A 23,059-nucleotide genomic window follows, 5' to 3' on the forward strand; every position below is an offset into this window, starting at 1 on the left:
TACTCATTACTGCTGTTTTGTAACTCTTGCATAAAGCTGAATGTTGCCACATGGGGGCAGCTTGAACCTCATTGTGTAATTGTGTCATTGAGTTTTTATTTAATGATAGCTGTAGTGTCAGTCAACTCAATCAACATCAAGCCTATATTGAGATGAGGTGTAAAACAAAGTGTTTGACATAGAGAATTTTACATATACATTGTTGATATACATTTAGATGATAATATTCACAATAAACAATTATTTCAAGTATTAGCTTAACTGTTAGCTGTTTACATGTGCCAAACAGATGGTTTTATCTATTATCAATGTTTTTCTTCTGCAGCGGATGTAAGAAATAAGTTATAATGGACAACTCAGTAAATGGTCCCATTTTATATTATGTGCATTAGCACAGACACTATTTAAACTGAACTGTGCTGGACAATGACATCACTGAATCAAAGATGAACTGACTTTAACTTAAAAAATTGAATGTTTACTGTTGTCCTTTTGCATCATTACACACTATTTTCCCATTTAATACTGTAAAGCTGCTTTGACACAATCTGTATTGTTAAAAGCACTATATAAATAAAGGTGACTTGACTTGACTTAACCCCTTATGTGTAGCTATTATGTCATTACATTATAAAATTAAGCATTTGATACAATATTCATATTGTTATTCTGCAAAAACTTTGCCACTTTAGCATTTGCTGCTTTTGGGGTTTGGATACAGGTAAGGGTAGGTTTATGGGTAAGTAACAGTCAACTACAGTAATAGTGTAACTATGGAGGTTTGTGAGAGTGTTCCTAATTCTAAAAAAATAAAATAAATATATAAACTTTTCAAATATTATTTTATTCCTTAATATTAAAATGACAAGCTTTGGTGTTGTCTTATATATTATCCATGAGGATGCATGGTCTTCTGAAAAAAAAAAAAACAATGAAATAAAGAAAAGACACTTTACACAGCACTTGCACATCTACCAATCACCGACCCAACCCATAAACCATTTGACTGATCATTTGCCACAAATAATAGACATCATGACAACATCATGTGTCATGTGTTTTCTATCAGCTGTTTAGAATCTGAACTAGCAGTGCCAGATTTGTGAATGAATCACTCTTTTGCATAATTTTGTGTCCGCAGTGTGTGTATACAACCACCCTATAATAATAAAAATCGATTCATTCCTTTTTTATTTTAGTGTCATACTGTTATGGAGAATCTAAAACACAAACCATTCCTAACAAATCTTCCTCACAATGGAACACGGTGTGCCTTTTAACAAATAAAGACTAAATTACAATATGCAAAACAGCTGTATCCAACACTTCGAGTTGTATCATTGTGTCATTAAACAGTGAAATAAGGATGAATGAATATGAACTGTCTGTGATCCATCTTCATATCCAGAAGACATATTGCACTTTATACTTTGTAAATGTCTGCAAATTATAAAATAGGTTGTGTTCTGAGTCAGCACTGATCCACAAGATCCACTCTATCAGAAAGAAAGAAAGAAATAGAATTTTTGTTCATGCAATTTCTTTGGATTCCTACGTCAGGGTGTGGACTAGATGTTAAATTTTGTTCGAATTCTGGCTAAATCAGAACATTTTTGTGTTTGTGCATCAGTTTAACATGTGTGACAATAAATATTATAATGTGATGAGAAAATCAACTGATTTTTTCAAACTGTTTCATTGAAATAAACCAAAAGAACAGAAAAAAACTTTTTTCTCTATTCCTACAACAATACATATTTTAGAGAGTTTTTATAATTATCATTATTATTAGAGAGCATTACATTTTGTGTTTTTTTTATGAGTCAAAAAGTAAGTTGTTGGAAACACTGATACCGAAACTCTAGTCTATAGTCTATCTGGCGTTCAGACCTGCTTGGAAACAGTTGTGTCACAACTACAAGTCTTAACAACTTCTCGATTGTTTAGCTACAAACGTCTCAATTAGATAAGCTTTTCCAGTTTGGCCTCAGGGGGATTCCTGAAATCCCACCCTCTTTTACTTTTAAGCAACCACTAGAATTTGCAGAGGTTGAAAGCAGAACAAATATAACCAAATTATAAATAAATAGTAAATTATATTATCAACCAAATTATCCAAATAAAAATAATAAAATAAATAGGATCCAAATAAGAAATGGTCCAAGAAGAGCTTAAATCCTGATGCGATGTGAGAACCTTCTTTAGTAGAACTATACTGCGGCTGCTTCTAAGAAACCAGAAACCAATAGACTGACCTGAGGAAGCTGTTATATAATAGCAAACTTTTTTTTATTTTATTTTTTAATTCATTGCTTTGGCTATTTGGTGAATATATATATATATATATATATATATTTTTTTTTTTTTTTTTCTCTTCAATGCAAACATGAAAATACTCTGGGTTTATGACAGAACACAATTCTGTCTTACTGTTTATACATTTGTCAGAGACTTTTTTCTAAACCATTGTGTGCATTCAAATGATTAATTTTTATCATTGCAGCATTCAACTTTCCTAAACAGTGCATGCATTCTTTAAAATTACAGTGCGCTACCCTTCAAACACACACAAACACACACACACACACACACACACACACACACACACACACACACACACACACACACACACACACACACACACACACACACACACACACACACACACACACATTGGTTTTTGTTTTATGGGGATTCTCCATAGCCGTAATAGTTTTTATACTGTACAAACTGTATTTTATATCACCCTACACCAACCCTACACCGAAATCCACCCCTTACAGAAAACTATGCATTTTAGATTTAAAAAAAAAAAAAAAAAACCAATTTAATCAATTTAGTATGTTTTTTTTAAGCCTTTTGAATTACGGGGACACAGAAAGCGTCCTCATAAGCACCTTCACATTGTAATACCTATGTCATACCCATGTCATTATACAAATTCTCATACAAATCCTCATAAACCACATAAACGCACACACACACAGAAAAAGTTAAGCTTATATCACTGGGCCGATTTTTTTTTCACTTTTTACCAGATAAATAAAAATCAAATAGAGAACAAATATTTTGTTGTGAAACATGTGCTAATGTTTTTCATACTTTTACTGCACAGTGAGTGTGTCCAAAAAAAAAACATAAATTGAGCAAAGAGGAAAAGCTAAAACATTTACTCTTTATAATCTTTCTTTCTAAGATTCTTGAAATTAAGAGCTGTTTTAAACCTAAGGTGCTGCAAAGTGCCATGAAAGACATTTATTTTAAAGAATATACTACTTTTTTTTTTTTTTTTAAGTATGTTTTACATTTTATAAAGATAGCTGCAAAAAAGGTACATCAATTTCTTAAATGCCTTAAGCAGTTTACATTAGGTGGTATGAAGTCTTAAATTTATCAGTCTGAATCTTTAATTTACAGTGTTAGAATTATTTCATGGAGACTCACTGTGAGTCATCTACCCTGATGATTTCATGATAAGATCAGAGCAGAGTTTCACAAGAGCTGAACCTTTATATTGTCTATTGATATGCCGATTGACTGGCTGAGTAGTTGGTGTTAAAAATCCCTGTATAATTATGTCATGTCCACCAGACATTGATCATAACTGTGCAAATAAATAGACTATAACCTTTTGTTTCCTAAAACACTCAAAATCATCAAAGAAAAAGCTACAAGAGGGGTACAAAAATTGTGCATATCTTAGATACGGAATAATTCATTTTAATGTAAAGGTCTTTAGCCCTGCTCCTGCAGACCCACTGGCCTGCAAAGTTTATTTGCAACCTGCTTTACACCTTGCTCTGGGTTTTAAGCAATCCTGAAGACATTGATTAGCTTGTTCAGGAGTGTTTGGTTACGGTTGGATCTAAACTCTACCAAGAGCAGGCTTGAAGATCTGTGCTTTTTATGTAAAGGACTCATGGGTAATCTTTGCATTCAAAAGTACAAAACTATTAGAAATTAATTAGTGTGGGTGTGAAACATCAAGTTCACAGGATCGTTACTGTAAGAATACCAAAAGAAATATCCTAATCAGTATGGGGGACTTTAAATATTGAATTGGGGGAAGTTTGAGAAAGACTGCTTTGAAAGCACAGTGCTTAAAAGTCTCTCAAACCAGTTCTGACCCATCCCTGGATGATAATTGTATTTGTTTGTCTTCAGGCTGAATTCTGAGCATTTTTACTCCAATCCTAAAGATTTCTTGTGAATATGCTCACTTTCAGTTGGGTCATTTAGAATGAACCCCCTATGTTAATTCACAACATCAGTTACTTATTCTGTATTTTGAGCTTGCTTAACCAAATTAGACACAATATACTGTAGCTCAGCAGACAGCTTCTTCTTCTTCTTCCTTTTTTTTTTTGAACTAACTTTCATGGTTACAAAAAGAGCTTGGATTTCATATTTGCTCATTTAGGAATTAATTATTTGATGTGTATGTGTGTTTATATAATAATGACAATACTTCAAATTTCTCTGTGGCATCACCTCAAACTTTTGTCTTGGATATCCTGTTGCTCCCTATTAAATTACCTGAACCATTTAGAAATATGACTCTTATCAATCAGGATTTGACTTCTTGTAACACACTCTATAGTGTCCATCACTGAGTGACTTTGTTATCCGACTTAATAAATTCCGCTGAAAAATGAATTCAGAAACAAACTGAGGAGGTAACCTGACTGAAACTGTCCCCACACTGTAAAAATCTAATTAGCTAGGTTTAAAAAAAGCATGCAAACCAACTGCCTTAAAAAAGAAAGAACTGTAGAGAGTACTTGATAATTTACTTTGTATTTATTCAGAATTACTGACTCATTACTAACATTGCAACATGAAGAAATTATGCAAAATGCTTTGTTTCACTTTTTTTGGCTGCCAGTTTTATTTGGTGTCTTGTGTCAGTTGTAGCACAATAAAAAAAACGAGCAAATAAAAGTGTTATTGTTATAGTTAATAAAGATGGTTACACTTTATTTTGATAGTCCACTTTAGACATTCTACTAACTATAAGCAACTTTGCAACTATACATGTCATCTAATTTTCATTCATTTGCAAACTACATGTCTACAAACTCTCAGAGACTGTAAGGTTAAGTTTAGTGTTAGTAGAATAAGTTGAGATATACTTGCAATGTTTCTCATAGTCAGTATGTTGTATGTTGTGGGCCCATCAAAATAAAGCGTTGGAAGATATTAAGCATACTAATACTCCAATGACTGTTAGTTGACATGTAGTTGAAAAGTTACTTACTGTTAGTAGAATGTCTAAAGTGGCTATCAAAATAAAGTGTTACCAAAATGATCAAATTTGATTCTGTTTTGCATGCTGAACGTTAAGTCAAACATGGTGGTGAATGAAGGATTGCATCAATCCAATAAAAAAGCTTCATAAGGTGTTTACGACAAATGTTAGCAATAAAATTGTAAAAGATCATTAATCGCCATGTAAAACAGAGTAGTTAATGATTTAGTAATAAGTTAGGTAATCTTTTAAATGCAACCTATTTATTAATCCTCTTCGCTTGAAACCAAATAATTGATTTCATATTGTCTCACTGCATCAATAGGAAGAGAATTACAATAATATAAATGAAGTTCCAAGTGCCCAACCAAAGGGAGCACTATAGTCACTATAATGGTGAGTTCAAACAAAAACAATTTAGGAAAATCAGCATTCATTTATGAAGTCACCTTATGTGAAGTTCTCTCAAATATTGTATTGTATCTTATTGTATTGACAAGTCAACATTCAAGATGACTTTAGGAAACGATTGAAAGCAACTAGAGAAAGTTGACTGCAGAAGTGGAGGAAATGAGTGAAAAGTCTTAACAGTTGTCCCGCCTTTACGAAATGGCTTTAAAAAAGGTTGTTGTGCATGCTAACCTTCCTTATTTCTTCTTCTGTTGTTTTGTTGTGCACATCAATGCACTGCTGCTTCTCACTGGTAAATTAATATAGTTGGTTCCTTTGTGGCTTCTTGAATGTTTTAAGTGTCACTCAAAGCAGTCTGTAAGTTGGTTTATGCACATTAAAATGATCTGTAACTAAAACCTAGTAAGTATAATAACTAAGTTAAGATAACTAATTATATCTAAGGTAAACTATTGGATTTTAAAGTGCATGAGAACGTCGTGCATTTACTCTCTGTTTACAAATTCTCTTCTTTTACAGCCATTCTGTAAATTCCTATAGCTTTTAAAACAGAATGCAGCTGCTGTAAGTCTGGGCATGCTGTATTCCTCTTAGAAGCTCCTGTGTCGACCACCCTACGACAGGGAAGGTCTGTTTAAGTACTTTGAACACTGAAGTATAAGGAAGTATTTCACCCCTGCTGAGAGGGCTACAGTGTGGTTCCTGTTGACCGGCATTCCAGTTCTCCTATGTCATTCAATTGTAATTCACAACCATTTCAAAAGAGTTATATAATAAAAATTAAATTTGATATGTTATTAAACGTTCACTAATGGTTATAAATGAGAACTGTCTCGGTTTAATAAGAATATTTAATGAAAATAACCTGTGAAAACAACTTGTTCTGAACTTTTGTAAATTCATGAAGACATGACTGCCAACATTTACACATGCCTACAATATTCTGTGTTCAGAAACTTGGCCTGCCCAGCTATGACGTAAAAAAGACAGACATTGGTTAGAGTTTATTATTCCTGAAAGTTTGTCAAACCTTATGATTATTTTCAACAAGAGCCCTGAAGAGCCTGTTATGGTGCAGTTAAAAACAATGCATTTTACATTCAAAGAGGCTGCTTACATAGAAAGCTTAAGTCTTGCAAACTTTGGAATGACATGAGTAAATAATGACAGAGTTTTTGTCATTGTTTTCACAAGCAATATTTATCTATTATATGTATCTATTTTTTAACATCTTGCATTTGTTTTACCTTCGCTCTTGACTGACACAATGCCTTGATAAAAATGCATGTCGAAAAGTTGGTCAAAATTGTTGGTCATGATAGAAACAATGCCACAACCAGGTGATTGGTAGCTGATGATGTAATAATAATGTAATAAATGTTGATGGATTTTCATATTTCAAGATTAAAGGTCTGGGTCTGGGACAAAGATTAAAAGATACATAACAATATGAATGTGTTTAATTGAAGAAACACCCTTTCATTGAGTCAGTGTGGATGGGTGTGTGGCTTAGTCCACATGCACGCCTCTCTGAAGAATGCTGAAAAACAGCAGCCACATGACCCCCCCTTAATTCATTTCATCTCCCCCTCTATGATCCTGCTAGCCACCATCCTTTGCATTTTTCTCAACATTTTCTCTCTAGCTGACCTATTTCATCTTCCAACTCTTGACTCCAGTCAAAAAGAAGTAATGAAATAAAGGGCAAAAACACAGGTAGCGAGACAAAGAGAGGTGGATCATTACAGAAGAATAGGTCTGTCTCAGTTTTGTTATGTGTTTAGTTGGTCCTTAACTGGCCACTATAATGCATCTCATAACAGATCATTCAATTAATATAAAATTATTTGGCTTTCGTTAGACTGATCTTATATACACTTAAGTGCAAAGTTAGCCTGAAACACCTCACAATAAAGCTGGGAAAACACTTTTGGGAAACCATCACAATAAAGAGTTAGCAGATATTAAGTAGACAGTCTACTAACGGTGCTTTTCCACTGCATGGTATGGCACGGTATGGTTCGGTACGGTTCACTTTTGGGGGGTTTTCCACTAGTACCTGGTAATATTTTCAGTGCCACCTCGGTTGAGGTTCCAGTGATCAGCGGAGTTTACACGTCACATTTTGGTTACGGTAGTAGAGGAGTTTCAGGAAAACTCCTGAAAAAGTTTTTCAGGAGTTGCTGCAGTAGAGGCGGCGCAACTATAACAACATGTTAATAATCCCGCCCACTCTAAAGCGATGCTGTGCTGAGCCGAGTCGTACCACACAGTGGAAAAGTGCCATAATACTCAAATGAGTTAGTTGACATGTAGGTGCAAAGTTACTTATTGTCAACAGAATGCTCAAAAGCCACCATCAAAATAAAGTGTTACTGAAAAGTTTGTTGCTATTTCATAGTTTAGGAGCTTTACTTTAGTTTAGTGACCAGTTCTCACTATTAACTAGTTGCTTATTAGCATGCATATTACTAGCATGTGGGCTGTTTTTAGTACTTCTAAAACACTATATTAATGTTTTACTCTGCATGACTATATTTTAGATCCCTTATCCCTTCCCCATACCTAAACTTAACAACTGCATTACTAACTAATGTATTCATAAGCAGCAAATGATGAGTTCATTGAGCTAAAAGTCATAGTTAATAGTTAGCTAATAGTGAGAAATGGTCCCCAAACTAAAGTGTGACCCCTAATTCTTGTGTGTAAAAGAAACTAGTTATGTTGGAGAGAGATGACGATGTGAAAATCAAACTTCCTTTACTTTCTCTTACACTTCCTCTGCTCTCACAGACATAAAGTTTGTGAATGAAATGAAAATAAAGAGGAAGAAACAAGCGCAGGGGGGAGGCTGGTGAGAAGAGGAACGAAACGGTGCCTTTGAGTTTGTAATGCTGATGGAGAGAGAGTGTGAAAGTAATTCTTCCCTCCTGTCACAGATAATCCCCACCCCTTCATTCAGTTGTCCCTCCCCCTGGTGCTCACTGGCTCATTTCAGATATCTGGGTCACTCCCAGCCCTCCCCTCCTTATATTTCCCTCAAACAACCCAAACAGTCAGAACTCCGCTGCAGCGCTCTCCGTCTCTCCTTCTCCCTCCCTTCCTCCCTCTCTCTGCTACAGGTGTGAGGAGACCAACACCAGCAATTCACACGCGCCTGTCCCTCCTAGCCATACCCATTTCATAGCATTGATAATATCATAATACCGACCTGACATCATCTAGAGCATTACTTACATGTGCACTAACACACCAACTTCTGCTGTGTCCTAAGACTCGTGGGCCCAGTCATCATCACTTCAATAGGTGCTGTGTAAGTTTTCATGAAGTGACATTCAAGGAAAGGCAGGATGAATTTTGACGAAGTCCTGGACCGGATTGGAGGGTTTGGACGCTTCCAGAAGACGCTTTATGTGTGGATCTGCCTGCCACAGATCTTCTTGGCCTTCCACATGTTGGTGTCTGTCTTCACTGGGGCCGTGCCCCCTCACCTGTGCAGATCCGAGGGTGGTGGCCCCAGGCTGGGCTTCAACTTCAGCATTGCTTCTGGGGAGTCCTGCACATCCGTTCAGGATGGCCTTCTGTCCCAGCTTAATCACAGTCTTCCAATTACTGAGCACTCGTCCACCTCAAACGGCTGCATGGGAGGATGGGAATTCAGTAAGGAAGTCTTTCTCAGCACTGTTGTCACAGAGGTGAGTGCTAATCTCAAACATCATGGTTGTATAACAGGATATGGCAGTTTTGTGATGTAACATGCACAGCATTGCTCTTTCTTAACACATCTCTCTTTCTGGTGCTATCGGAGCCGGTCATGTATTGTGGTTTAGATGTTTTGGGTGCTGACTGCATTGAGAATTTCTGGCCTCCCATGGTGAAGGCATCTCAGACGGCTTCATTAAAGTGGTGTAGCTCACAAGACGGACCAATGGAACTGCATTTCTCTTGCGACATGTGACCACAGAGAGATGGGTTGCTCACAGTAGGGCATCCTGGCAGAACCTGCTTTGATTTACAAAATCTTTGCCCAACCTCACTACGGGGGATGACTATCTGATATGACTCTCTGCTTTACAGCTGCGTTGTTTGTGTGTATAGTGGGGGGGGGGATCTTTCTCTAGTCCATGCGCATAGACCTCGAGGACAGAGTTTCTAAAACAAACTTCTTCTAAAATCCTACCAAAGGTATTTTTGTGGTGAAGACAGATGAGAGTTAATTCCAAAATATGATACTGGAATTAATTCAGAAAAACAGGTTGTCACTATTGCAGTACTTTCATGGGCCATCTTTATTTACCACTAAATACTAGTACCTTAAGAGTATATACAATGCTAATGTACTAATATGAATCTTTTAGGGGTAGATAAGTTACAAGGTTGTCCCTTTAAAGATACTGCAACAGTTACACACTGTTGTACTTCTAAAGGTACAGTTTTTGCACTTTTTTTCTGACAGTGGGCTACTCCAGTCCCTGTTGAAAATTTCAACTAAATCCAGTTTAATAACTGATTTATATATGGTAATAAGCTTGAAAGTAGTAAGTCTAGATGGATGATCAGTGGGCAATTATACCAACTGGAGAACTGATTTTGAAGAAAGCAGGCCATCTTGACCAAGCTGGTTAGGACTGATAAACCACCTTGGACTGACAACAACTAGCCATAATGTTCCACAAACCACCTGATTATTATAACACTGATTTATTTTGTTTTGACCTTGTGACCTTATTTTACAGTGGGACCTTGTGTGTGAAAATGCCACTTTGAACAACATTGGTTCTTCTATCTATATGTTTGGGCTGCTGGTTGGAGCTGTTCTGTTTGGCGCCCTCTCTGATAAGTAAGTAGAAGAATCTCAAGGTAATTTTCAATGCAAAAAATCTCTCTCACACATCCCAAACTTTCCATTCCAGTTGGGGGGAAAAGAAACAGGATCTGAAATTCAAAACCTGTCCTCCAACTAATACGCTCGTATAGGTCGTTTGTCCAAATCCCTGAAATACGACCCATCAGAGCGTATACTACAATTGCCCCCCTATTGGCAAAAGGTCGTTTTCATATTAATGTTTTGTACTCTTTTATTGGCACTGTGATTTGCGTTTCGTGTAGCTCAGTTGGTAGATTATTGCGTTATACCTTGATATGCAATCATGCTATCATGGGTTCAATCCCAGAGAACGGACGTGCACGTAAAATGTATATGCTCAGTAAATCATAATTTAGCATGATTTCTGTGAGAGTTAGGTTTAGGGGGTGGGGTTAGGTGTGGTCATTCGAACGAATAAGCCACCTAGTAAAATATGTACGAATTACTGTGAGATCGATGTAAAAAGTCCACACATTGCATTTAAATAAGCGTGCGTTTTGATTGGTAATGACGTTATACGTCATTTCATGACAACAGACGCAACGCAATACTGTCATTATTTTTATGCCCGCTAGAGGCCGCTAAACTTTAAAACGTAAATATAGGTCGTAATAAGGTGCTTGCACAAACGACCTATATGGTCGTTTTTTGTTGGAGGACAGGCTCGAAATTCAAGGTTAGCTTAACCATTCTGATTGACACAAGATGATTTATGAACTGCGCATGCCTGGACAAGAGCTTAAGCACCAGGAGGTTTTGGATATTTTACATAAACAGGTCTCAGAAAAACTCTGAACACACCCTTTCAATAAGCTGACAAATGTGACTCTGTCTGTGAGAAACACAGTTTGTGCTCTGTCACACTTCTGAGATGGCTGGGAAGGCTTCTGTCCTGTATGCAGACTTCTATTTCTGGTTTTATTTACTGATATTTATAGAGAGAAGTGGTGATTTGACTAGTAATGTCTTGTGCTAGAGCCAAATCAGATGGATTCTGCAGTATTGGAAATGTAGTGGTTTTAGAGAGCGGATCTAATAAGCAGCACATGTTCACATTTCAGAGCTGAACAGACAATAGCAGCACTGTGGTGTGAAAACATTAACTGCTGAATGAACTGAAGGGAGAATGTGGGATGGAATGCTCTAAAATATTGGAAAGACTACAGATGTTTACATGAGACTGTGCACCATCCACTGTATGTGGTTCTAAACAGGCTTTTCTTCACAACCCAGATTATACATTGGATTCAATACAGAACTAAAATAGTTTGTTGTTTAAAATTGAACTTTGATGGTTTCATGCTCTTGGCAGCCAACAATTCACCACACAAACAATATTCTGGTTGGCACAAATCACACTCTAAAAAATGCTGGGTTAAATACAACCCAGAACTGGGTAAAATATAGACAAACCCAGCGATTGGGTTGTACTGACCCAACTGTTGGTTGAAAACAACCCAATCGCTGAGTTTGTCCATATTTTACCCAGTGATGGGTTGTATTTAACCCAGCATTTTAAGAGTGCATGTTTATCCACAATGCAAGTAACCACATATTTTAATGTAGCCTGGATCATATGATTTCATGTCAAAATTGTATAAGTACTCCTTGTTATAGACTGTAGCGCAAGGCACTTTTGTGCATGCACACATTAAAAACATCCAGTCTGCCTTGAAAATCCTCTCAAATATTAGGGTTGGATGCATGGCATTTGAAGATGATAAGAATTAAGATGTTACTGTTTACATTTTTACATGTGGCAGGCTATTTTACTCAAAGCGACACTGCAGGAGGTATTCTTTTGATCAGTCCATACATTACCTAGGAATCAAACTCAAAACTTTTCTGCTACATTGTCAGCAACCATTTTAGAACAGACCAGTCCAGTATAACCCTTTTGAAAAAGAAGTACACTTTAGCATATTTTTAAAAAGAGTACTTTTAATGGAAATAATAAAAACATTACCAAAGTGTGAACTGAATGTAATGTTTTCACATACAAAATTATATTGTCTCTGGAATAAAGTGTACCGTTGCATGTGCTGACAAGCTTTCATGATAAACTAAAATATAATTTAACATAATGTTCACTGAAACACGTATATCATGTGGTGAAATATATTTGTAATCACACATTTGTAATGATAAAGTTCAATATTATATGTGACTATGGACCACAAAACCAGTCATAAGGATCAATTTTCTAAAATTGAGATGTATACATAATCTGAAAGCTGAATAAATAAGCTTTCCATTGATGTATGGTTTATAAGGATATCTGGAATCTGAGGCTGCAAAAAAATCTAAATATTGAGAAAATTGCCTTTAAAATTGTCCAAATGAAGTTCCTAACAAGGCATATTACTAGTTAAAAAATAAGTTTTTATATATTTATGGTAGGATAATTACAAAATATCTTAATGGAACATGATCTTTACTTAATATCCTAATGATTTTTGACATAAATGAAAAAATAATAATTTTGACCCATACAAAGTATTGTTGGCTGTTGCTACAAATATACCTGTGCGATTTATGACTGGTTTTGTGGTCCAGGGTCACATACTGTATATATATATATATATATATATAGAGAGAGAGAGAGAGAGAGAGAGAGAAAGAGAGAGAGATAATATGATCTGAAGTAAAAGATCACAATCAATAATTCTTTTTCACAAGGGTATACCCATGCACACCTATTTTCTAGGAAACATATTACTAACTGAGCTTAGTCACATAGTAGTGTATCTATGAAATGACGTACAGTTTTATGCTGTTTCAGGTATGGCCGCAGAATGATCATATTGATTGGTTTAGCAGTACAGGCCATCTTTGGAGTGGGGGTCGCTTTCGCCCCAAATTTCTACATATATGTCCTGCTTCGCTTCGTGGTGGGCATGACGATTTCCGCAGTAATCATGAATGCATTTGTGTTGGGTAAGTAAAAGATCCATTAAAGGCTCCAATATTTTACCTTATTTTGCTCTGTCAAGATCTCTGGAACTAGAGAAAATGGCCTGTCAGAAAGAAATTGTACTGAGCATTTTTATTTTAGCAGCAAGAGAATTTTCTTAAAGGGGTCAATATGATGCTGCTTAAAAGAACATTATTTTGTGTATTTGGTGTAATGAAACATGTTTATGCGGTTTAAGGTAAAAAAAAAACATTATTTTCCACCTACTGTACATTATTGTTTCTCCTCTATGCCCCGCCTTTCTGAAATGCGTCGATTTTTACAAGGCTCATCACTCTGAAAAGCAAGGTGTGCGGTGTCTATACGACATGCCGGCGACGGCAACAACAATACTACAACGAGAATAAAAGGTACGCCTTCTTTCTTTGCTTGAACATCTGGACGGCATTATGCAAATGTTCCCACATCGTGACGTAGACATGTGGGGCATGTTAGAACGAGCCGTTTCGGGGGGCGTGGACGAGTCTTAACTTTTATAAAGAATATCTCTTTGGATTTGAGACTTTAGTCTTTGCAACTTTACAAATCTTCTTTGATCACCAAGAGCTTGTAACACTCCAAAGAGAAAGGAAAAAAAATTAAAATCGCATCATATGACCCCTTTAATAATAAGAATATATATTCTTTCGAATTTTACTGTGGTTAAGCCAGCAGAGTCTGCGATAACATTAAGTCTGAGACTAGGCCTAATACAATGTCTAATTACGCTGGGATTTTCTGGATTACTGTGAGTGTAGCATATTGTCCAATGTGTGCAGTTTGTCTTTTCATTCTGCAGGCACTGAGTGGACGGGCCCAAAAAAGCGCATGTTGGCAGGTGTCATCACAGACTACTTCTTTGGTTTTGGCTACATTCTGCTTGCAGGGGTAGCCTACCTCATCCGAGACTGGCGTAAGCTGCAGTTAGCCATATCTGCCCCAGGCTTCCTCTTCCTGTTCTACATCTGGTGAGCTGCAAACACAAAAAGGCCACAATGTGCCTTGTGACTTAAGTGTCCGAAAAGGACCAGGTACTTAGGTATGTTCCTACATGTATTCTTGTTATTTAGGTATGTTTATTTTTGTGAATTTTCAGGGTGCTTCCTAAGTCTGCCCGTTGGTTAATGGCCAATAACAAGCATGAAGAGGCACTGGATCTGATTCGTAAGGCAGCACTTATTAATGGCAAACCTTTGGTAGACGATGACATTGAGCTCTGTCAGGTATGGCATACTCTTAGTCTCACGTAGTTAGACTTTCCACTATAAGCAAAAAAATCTGGTCCTTATTGCAGCTTATTCTGGCAAATAATTGCCCTGATTGGAAGAGACCATTTTACTAACATGTAAATTGAACAAACCAAAATTTGTATAAAATATCTTTTCAAAGAAGAATTATAGCATCTGTTCCACTTCACTCCTCCTGGGCTTTAGGCACTGCCCATGGGCAAAAAACACATGGGGTTGGATTATCTGTGAAATCCAGCTCAATATATATATTTTAAAATAGTTAAAAATTTGCCTTCATCAACAATCATAAACAAACCTTTCTTGTATTGGAGGACAAAAAAAAAAAATAATAATAATGCACTGATCACTTTTTATCCATGCAATGCAATGAATGGAAACCTGAGCTTCCAAAACAACACAAAAGCATTTTATATACCCAAGACTTTCAAATAATTCTTAGAACCTCCCCAGTAGTGTGCATTTTGGATCTCCCTTATTTAACAGAGCTCCTGTTCCTGCTCCGGAGAGTATTTAACACTTGTTCCTGTGGCTCAGTGGTAGAGCATTGCGTTAGCAGCACAAAAGGTCATGCATTTAATTCCCAGGGAACACACATACTGGTAAAAAATTGTATAACCTAAATGCACTGTAAGTTGCTTTGGATAAAAGCGTCTGCTAAATGCATAAATGTAAATGTAACAGAGCTAAATTATCTCATTAGTAGGGTACTGTACTCCATGACTCGAGCTGCTTGCGTCTAATAAGGAACACATCCAAAATGTACAGCCATGATGTAGCAACATATCTTTTCTTCCATATTGTGATATACATCTGATTATTGAAAAAGTTGTTGGTTGGATGAAGGCAGATCTGAATGCTAGCTTGCTGATAAATAATAACGTATGACTGGAGAAGTCTGGAAGTTAGGATAGAGATGATGAAGGCCAAATCTACCACAGATAAAGAATGATGAGTGGGAATACAGTGAACTAGGACTACATTTATGAAACTATAATAATGCTTTTGTGTCCTTTTTGTGTTTTGTGGAAGTCCACTTTCGTTGTAAATGAATGGAAGATGAATGAGTACACGGAGTACTTGTTCTGTGTCCCATAGAAAATGTTATACAGGTTTGGAGCAACATGAGAGTGACTAAATAATTGAAGAATTTACATTTTTGGTCTTGATGAACTTACAAATGAAGTTGTTCACTGTGTTTTGCTAGCTGGTTTCAAATTTTGACACTTTTGATCACCAGCTATAGTTTAGCTTGACAACACCCAAATGAAAAATTTGTTGCAAAACCCAAAATGTTGCAAGTTTTGCAGTTTTACATGTTGTAAAACAACTACATTTTCCAGTAGTTATATGCAGTTGTATTTACATATTATCCGTGATGTAACAGCTCTCTTCAGAAAGAAATATTCAAATTAGTCTCAGTCTCCAACTTGTACTACAGAGTTACCAAGTCTGAGAATACTTGAAATGTGTTTTTCTTGTTTCACAGAGCCCTAAAAACTCAGAGAAACTGCAAGACCTGAGGAAGTACACTGTTGTTGATTTGGTCCGAACTCCCAGAATGAGGAAACAGTCCCTAATTCTCTTCTACTTGTGGTAAAAAAAACACAAAGTTAACTGCAAAAACCCAACTTGAATTCAAATGAATGATTCAAAAATTGGACATTATGAACCTATATTCAAACTTCATGTTTAGAATTTTCAGTCTAAAAATGAAAAAAAACAAGAAGAAAATATTGATGAATTTGCAGTTAAATTAATGAGAAAAGTATGATGTGTGTTTTCAGTAATTTAGTGAAACAGCCATCAATAAAAGAGCTATCAATAACATCTTCACTGGACCTGCAAATTATGTTATGAATTTGTGATTTATGAACTTTATGAAGGGATGGATGACTCTGAAGCTTTCAGTCTGAAGAACACTTTCTTTTTTTCCTTCAGAAGTAAAAGGTCCAGTTTCCTGACTACTTCTAAATGAATAAATTACAAAGTACTCTAGAGCAACCATCATATCAAAACACTATAGTAATTTCTGTTCACAAAAGCTGTTGAAGAAATTTCTGTGCTTTTCGAGGGTGGGCTTTTGATTATAATCCATTTCAGTTACACTTTCCAGCATTTCCTGTTCTGGCTCTCATTTCCCTTAAGTTTTGCATGTTTATCTTTTATGTTTCATAATAACCAAAACAAAAACTTCTGCTATAGTTCTGAGCTTGGGCCATTCCCATATACATTTTTTGAAGTTATAGAGCTCTAAAGTTCACAAAAGTGACATTTGATTTTGTTTGTTACAGGTTTGTGAATGTCCTGGTGTACTATGGGCTGTCTCTGAATATTTCAGACTTTGGTATGAATATCTACCTGACGCAGATGATCTTTGGCTTGGTGGAGATGCCAGCACGAACCATTACTCTCTTCACCCTAAACCGCTCACGCAGGATATCCCAGTTAGCATTCTTGGCAATAGGCGGCCTGGCATGCCTTCTTACCATATTCATTCCAGATGGTAGGTGAAAAATCAAACCTTTACTTAACTAAAGATCTAAAATCATGTGTACTTTTAACATCCGCCTTTTCACTGAATTTGTGCTGCTGATTATAATTGATCTAATTTTGTGCCAGTTAATTTTGTTTTGCATCAATCTTACCAGACTAAGTTGTTATTCTTCTGAAAACTTTAGTTACAGTCATTATACCTTTGACGTTAGTGTTTCCTAGTTTGAGATCAGCTAGTTTTCGAAGACCAAAAGAGCCAAGAACTGCCTTTTCTGTAGCAGAAACAATTACAGATTGGGCACCAGCTTCGGTGGAAAAGTAGCATGAAAGAAGACCATTAACATGTTTTACTAGGCACTTTAAGATACTCTATCTTCCCAACTTTTTAAGCAAAAAGAAAGCCTAATGAAACCCCAAAGATGCTGGCATGTGATGTAACAGTTAGTGTGAGTGTACCGTGTGTTTTGCTTGATACATAATAATAATAATAAAATCCAAATATAGCTGCAATTATGGGGCCAAGCACTCCAAAGGCAAAATGAGGAGCTAAGCATGGCATGGAGCAACAGACCAACTGCAACAATGACCAGTTTCATTATAATAGGCTAATGCAATTAAAAATGATTATCATTTTTGGAGATTTCATAATTAGTGGTTAATGAATAGTTTACTACTCTTGACCAAATATATGGCACATACAAAGTTTGGTGTAAATATGTCAAAGCTTTGCAGAGATACAGCCTCAGATGCAGTTTGGCATCTTTCCAGCAAATTCATTGATGCGCTAAACGAAAACCGTTTCATTTATCAACACGAAAATAATAATAACTTTTTGCAGGCTTGGTTTGAAGATGTCAAATTTGACGAAAATCAGACAAACCATCTGATTTTTAGACAAAATCTGACAAACCGTCTAGTACGAGTTTGAAAAAGTAGGTTTTCAAACTATTAAAAATAGTGAAAAAACAAAATCTTGCGATTTTTACATTTTGGAGTTCATTTGACTCTGCATGAGCCAAGGATTCAGAGGAAACATTCCTTCTGTGCCTTAAGGTTCAAAAGTTATTAGCATAAACATGAGTGAAACTTTGGATAAGTGGTGGCGCTAGAGAGTTTAAGTTAGAGACTCCAAATTTTCTTTGGTTAATGTTGAGACTGTCCTCTATCAGTGTGCCAAATTTCATAACTTTCCTGCAAGCGGTTCTTTGGGCTGCCATAGACGCAATGGCTTAAGAAGAAGAAGAAGAAGAATTCTAACAGATACAATATATGCCATCTAACCTTCGGTGCTTGGCCCCTAATAAACAGACCACAAGCTCCATTTGATGTAATGATGTCATAGCTCCACAGTGTTCATGCCATTGTTTACTACTGCTGATGGGAGAGCAACCTGCTGGAGAATTCTGAGCCACATGTAAAAACCTTGACTTATGCAAACTGTTTATATAACTCACTAATTAAAAGTGATGTCATGATTCGAATGAGGATTCAGAATGAAGATTTGTGTGTGCCACCCTCCCTCGAGGCAACTGGAAAAAAAAAACAGAAAGACTTTTGTCATAACAAACCTCATTCATTCATAATTGCTGTCTTCACAGATCTGTCTATTATTCGCACTGTACTTGCCATGGTGGGCAAGTTTGGCATCACTGCCTCGCTGTCCATTGTGTACATTTACTCAGCAGAGGTCTTCCCAACAGTCATCAGGTACGCAAGGTCAAGAGTGCTATAAAGTGGCATAACTTTATACTCAAAGCTGTATGACTTTCTTTCTTCATTTTTATTTTTGGATGAAATATTTCCTTAGGCGGGTCACCAGCTTGGTTGGAAGACCTGCCAAACAAGCTTAAATCATCTAAGATCATTAAACTCTCCCAGACTCAACAGGCTGGTTTAATCTGTGTTAGAGAACACTCTATCTAAGCAGCAACTCATGTGCCTCATAATAAAACAAACAGTGCTGCTACAGAGAAACACACAAGAGATTGGTTGGACTAACACATCCAATTTATTCCAATAGAGTTTAGCTAACAATGTGATACTTTAACACAATAACACAAACAATTAGGTGAGATAGTCCAGTTAAATTAGATGGAACTATCATTCTTTTCAATATTAAACAGTATAATTGGCATTTATCTTGACTGAGAAATTCACACAGCTTGTATGAGAAACTTATTTATATTCATGTTACTAGAGTGAATAACTCATCCATTGTAGGAATTTTTTTTTTTTTTTTTTTTTTGGTCATTGGCATGGCACACTAACCACTCAACAACACAAAATTCAGGGAATTAAGCAGTTTATGACCGCAATTCGAGGTTTCATTCAGTGCAGATTATTATTTTGATGCAAATGTGACAGCCATTTCAATCAGATATTATGACAATGAAGCTTTCCATAGCTCTGAATGGACCACTCTTGCTAACAATTTTGTCATTTATGGCCAAATATCAAAAGAAATACGTTCTAACCCTAAAACCCCATGACAATGACTGAGTGGTTCACTTGGTAGTGCTCATCCCATACCACAATCAAGTTACAAATAACTGTATAATATGTTGTGATTGGCATTTAGTTTACTCTGTTGCACAGAATATTCATTGTGGACAGGCAAATGACTTCTACTTTAATTGTGTTGCATCAGGCCTGGTTAGGACACAGTGTTACATTACACTTCTCCATATTCAACACACACTTCCCAGTGTTCAGTTGAGATGTGAGATATAGAAACATATCTTTCTTTTTCTCAGACAAAACGGCATAGGTATGGGTTCGATGTGCGCACGGGCAGGCGGAGTGATTGCACCCATCATCTACCTCCTGAGAAACATCAGCCGTCACGCCCCCATGGTGGTATTCGGCCTGTGCCCGCTCATAGGTGCCGCCCTCACTATGTTTCTGCCTGAGACGGCCCATAAGCCCCTGCCAGACACTATAGAGGATGTGGAGTGCGCCGGTGTAAGGTGAGACACTGCAGACCCACGAGCACTTGGCCAAAAACATTAATCTGGTCACACTTTAATTTGGCGACCAATTCTCACTATTAACTAACTACAGTATTAGTATTTCATTATGGTCTCTGACTGACGGCATGTTGAAGTTGCTCAGTCTGCCATCTTCTCTTTCTTGGAAAGCAGTAACGTCCTCAAAAATCCAGTAGGGTGGGTTTTCCAGGAAAAGCATGTACCATACATGCATGTATTACCTTTGTTTAATGTTTTTTTTTTTGTTTTGTTTTTTCCAGGAAAGAAGTGGTGCACAAAGTTGTTTTTATTGTCTCTCATAACAAAAACTCTTTCATTTAAACCCATGACATGCTGTCAAATCAGTCACAGTTTGAGAAATGCTGCCCTGAAATTACTTAGCTCATGCAACTGTAATATGCAATAAAAAATATTGATAGTCATAAATATGAAGAATTTAGATTTTTTTTTGTGCCCTTCCGCTATAGTTACACGTGACACCACGTTTATTATGCATTAAATCTCTTTTTTGGCAAAATGTGTTTTTCTGACATTTATAGTATCGAAATAGAAATAGAAATACTAAAATTAAAACAAAAAAGATGTTCAACACATTTCTCTCAGCTGTATTGGTAAACATTTTGATGTGCTATACCTTTTTCAAATAAATAAATAAATAACTAGGATGGAAACTTAGCCACTGCTGATAACTACTGGTTTCCTCCCTAATACATCCTGCACATTCTCCCCCCAAATCCACACAGAAATGCTGAAAACATCAACATATTCAGTTTGGGCCTTGTATTTATTTACCCTTGGAGATTTCATGAATGTGAATTCCTGCAGTTTTATTAAGATTTGAACAGGTATTGGGAGGTTAATTTCTTGCTGTTTTGCGAGCTTTATTTGGACACTTACAGTAGGGATGCTAAAATTTTGCCAGCACCCTCACAAGAGACATGTTAAAAATTGTTTTCTCTGCCTGGGTTTGGAGTTTTTCCCCCTTTCCTTTTTTAAATAAGGAAGGCTGGATAGCACATAAACCACAAATCAAAACAACTAAGCTCTTTAACTGCCAAGAAAGCGGTTAAATATGCAATTATGAACATATTTTATTCAGAGCAGATCACAGTTAAACCTGATACACATGAAATGTGGTTGATCTTTGCCCTCGTTTGCCTTACAGCACTACGGCTGAGAAGTCACAACACGCTTTGTATGAAGAGTGTCCCAAACAGAACCCCGACGGCTTCCTGTGAACTCTGAGCCTACAGTAGACTGTCTCCAAAGAACCATTTCAGAATGAGAGACTTTTCAATGTGTCATTTCCAACCATTCTCTCCAGGAGTACTTGAACGTTAAATGCACTCTTAGAAAAAAAATGTATAATGCTAAAACAAAAGCTAAAGAGTACATCTTTGTACCTTATTTACCCCTTAATGGTACATACCCTAGTAAAAAAGTCATACATTTATTTCATACTAAGTATAGTTCCAATCTATATACATATTTACTGACATATCGCTCAAGATGTACTGATATAAAGATGATAATTCAACTTTATTTGGAGTACTACTTAATGATAAGCTTAAAATGTTTTTTAATGTCACTATTGATGAGGATTTTATATGATCTTTGAATAATATCAGTTTTATAAATGCAAGATATTTAAAGTGTTCCCGAAGTATACTTGCAATAGTTCCACTTTAGCACAAGCAAATATAGCTTTAGCTGGACTTCAGCACTACTTCTGCATAATTAAAGTGCATTAAGCACAAAATTAGCAGACTTCAAGAATACCAGTTTAGTATACTAAAAGTACAATTGCATGGGATTTTTATTAATTACATAAACATGTAAATGTATTTGTAGTATGCTTAGCATGAAAAACAAGTATTTCAAATACATTTAAGGTATATCTATTTTTTACTAGGGTAATAGTGCCTTAAAGGTACATATCATTACTTTACAAGTACACATTAGTACTTAAACTGTACATATCAGTACCTTTTGAAAGGGTACTGCCCCAGTGACAGAGATCTGTGCCTTTTTTTTCTGAGAGTGTGTAATGGAATGCAGCGAAATGCAGTGCTAGCATGAAGGCACGAGATATACATTACTGATCTTGGATTGGAAGCAGTTTTATCACAATTGTACAATAATATACATTGATATGAGTGCATTTTTAAGTTGGTTTTATTGTTGTTGGGTTGAGTTTTTTTTTTTTTTTTTTTGGATAAATGGATACATTTGAAGTCTTGCATTCTGAGACACCAGTTAATCTCCAGCTGTGTTTTATTCTGCTTGCCAGGTTTGGGAACTTTTGGATATGTGCGATTCTGCACCATCTATTTTTATTATTATTATATTTGTTTGTTTTATATGACTCACTCATTTTGATTTGTTTTGTAAGTGTGAGAACTAGTAGTGCTGCAAACACACACACACACACACACACACACATACTGTGGACTGATTTCATGATACATTTCTTGCATTCTTTCTCTAAAAGCCCGTTCAGGCTACAGGAATGCACCAAAATACTCCTCACAAACTCATCAACAAAACTTTTTTCTGTCACATCAATAGTTTTCCAGTTTTCACTGGGTGGAAGAAACAATAATACCTGCTGGAATTATTACTACTCTTCACTTAAAAAAAAATTAAAAAAAAGTCGCCCATAATAATGTCCAAACATTTCAGTGTTCAGTAAGAATTTAGCTGCTTGTGTTCAGTTACTGCTGATAGACGCTAACTATAATGGCATCAGTGAAACTGGTCACCTGGTATTTATGACTTGAGTAACTGGTTCAGAAATTGACCTTCTTTGCATAAAGGCCAAGCTCAATAGAGCCTGTTTATTTGGCTATA

The 23,059-nt window shown here is 36.2% G+C and overlaps 1 protein-coding gene across 1 annotated transcript; it reads left to right on the forward strand.

Annotated features, from left to right (window-relative positions):
* Positions 1 to 8,733: 8,733 nt before the first annotated feature.
* Positions 8,734 to 21,864, forward strand: si:dkey-119m7.4 (uncharacterized protein LOC560629 homolog). Its single transcript, XM_042746995.1, has 10 exons — positions 8,734 to 9,354; positions 10,396 to 10,499; positions 13,309 to 13,463; positions 14,279 to 14,447; positions 14,576 to 14,702; positions 16,216 to 16,322; positions 17,021 to 17,232; positions 18,821 to 18,929; positions 19,976 to 20,188; positions 21,375 to 21,864. Exons 1-10 carry the CDS (start codon positions 9,010 to 9,012, stop codon positions 21,445 to 21,447), a joined length of 1,614 nt encoding a protein of 537 aa, XP_042602929.1. The 5' UTR covers positions 8,734 to 9,009; the 3' UTR covers positions 21,448 to 21,864.
* Positions 21,865 to 23,059: the final 1,195 nt, after the last annotated feature.

The sequence above is a fragment of the Cyprinus carpio genome, chromosome B20 (genome assembly GCF_018340385.1).
Source record: "Cyprinus carpio isolate SPL01 chromosome B20, ASM1834038v1, whole genome shotgun sequence".
NCBI lineage: Eukaryota > Metazoa > Chordata > Actinopteri > Cypriniformes > Cyprinidae > Cyprinus > Cyprinus carpio.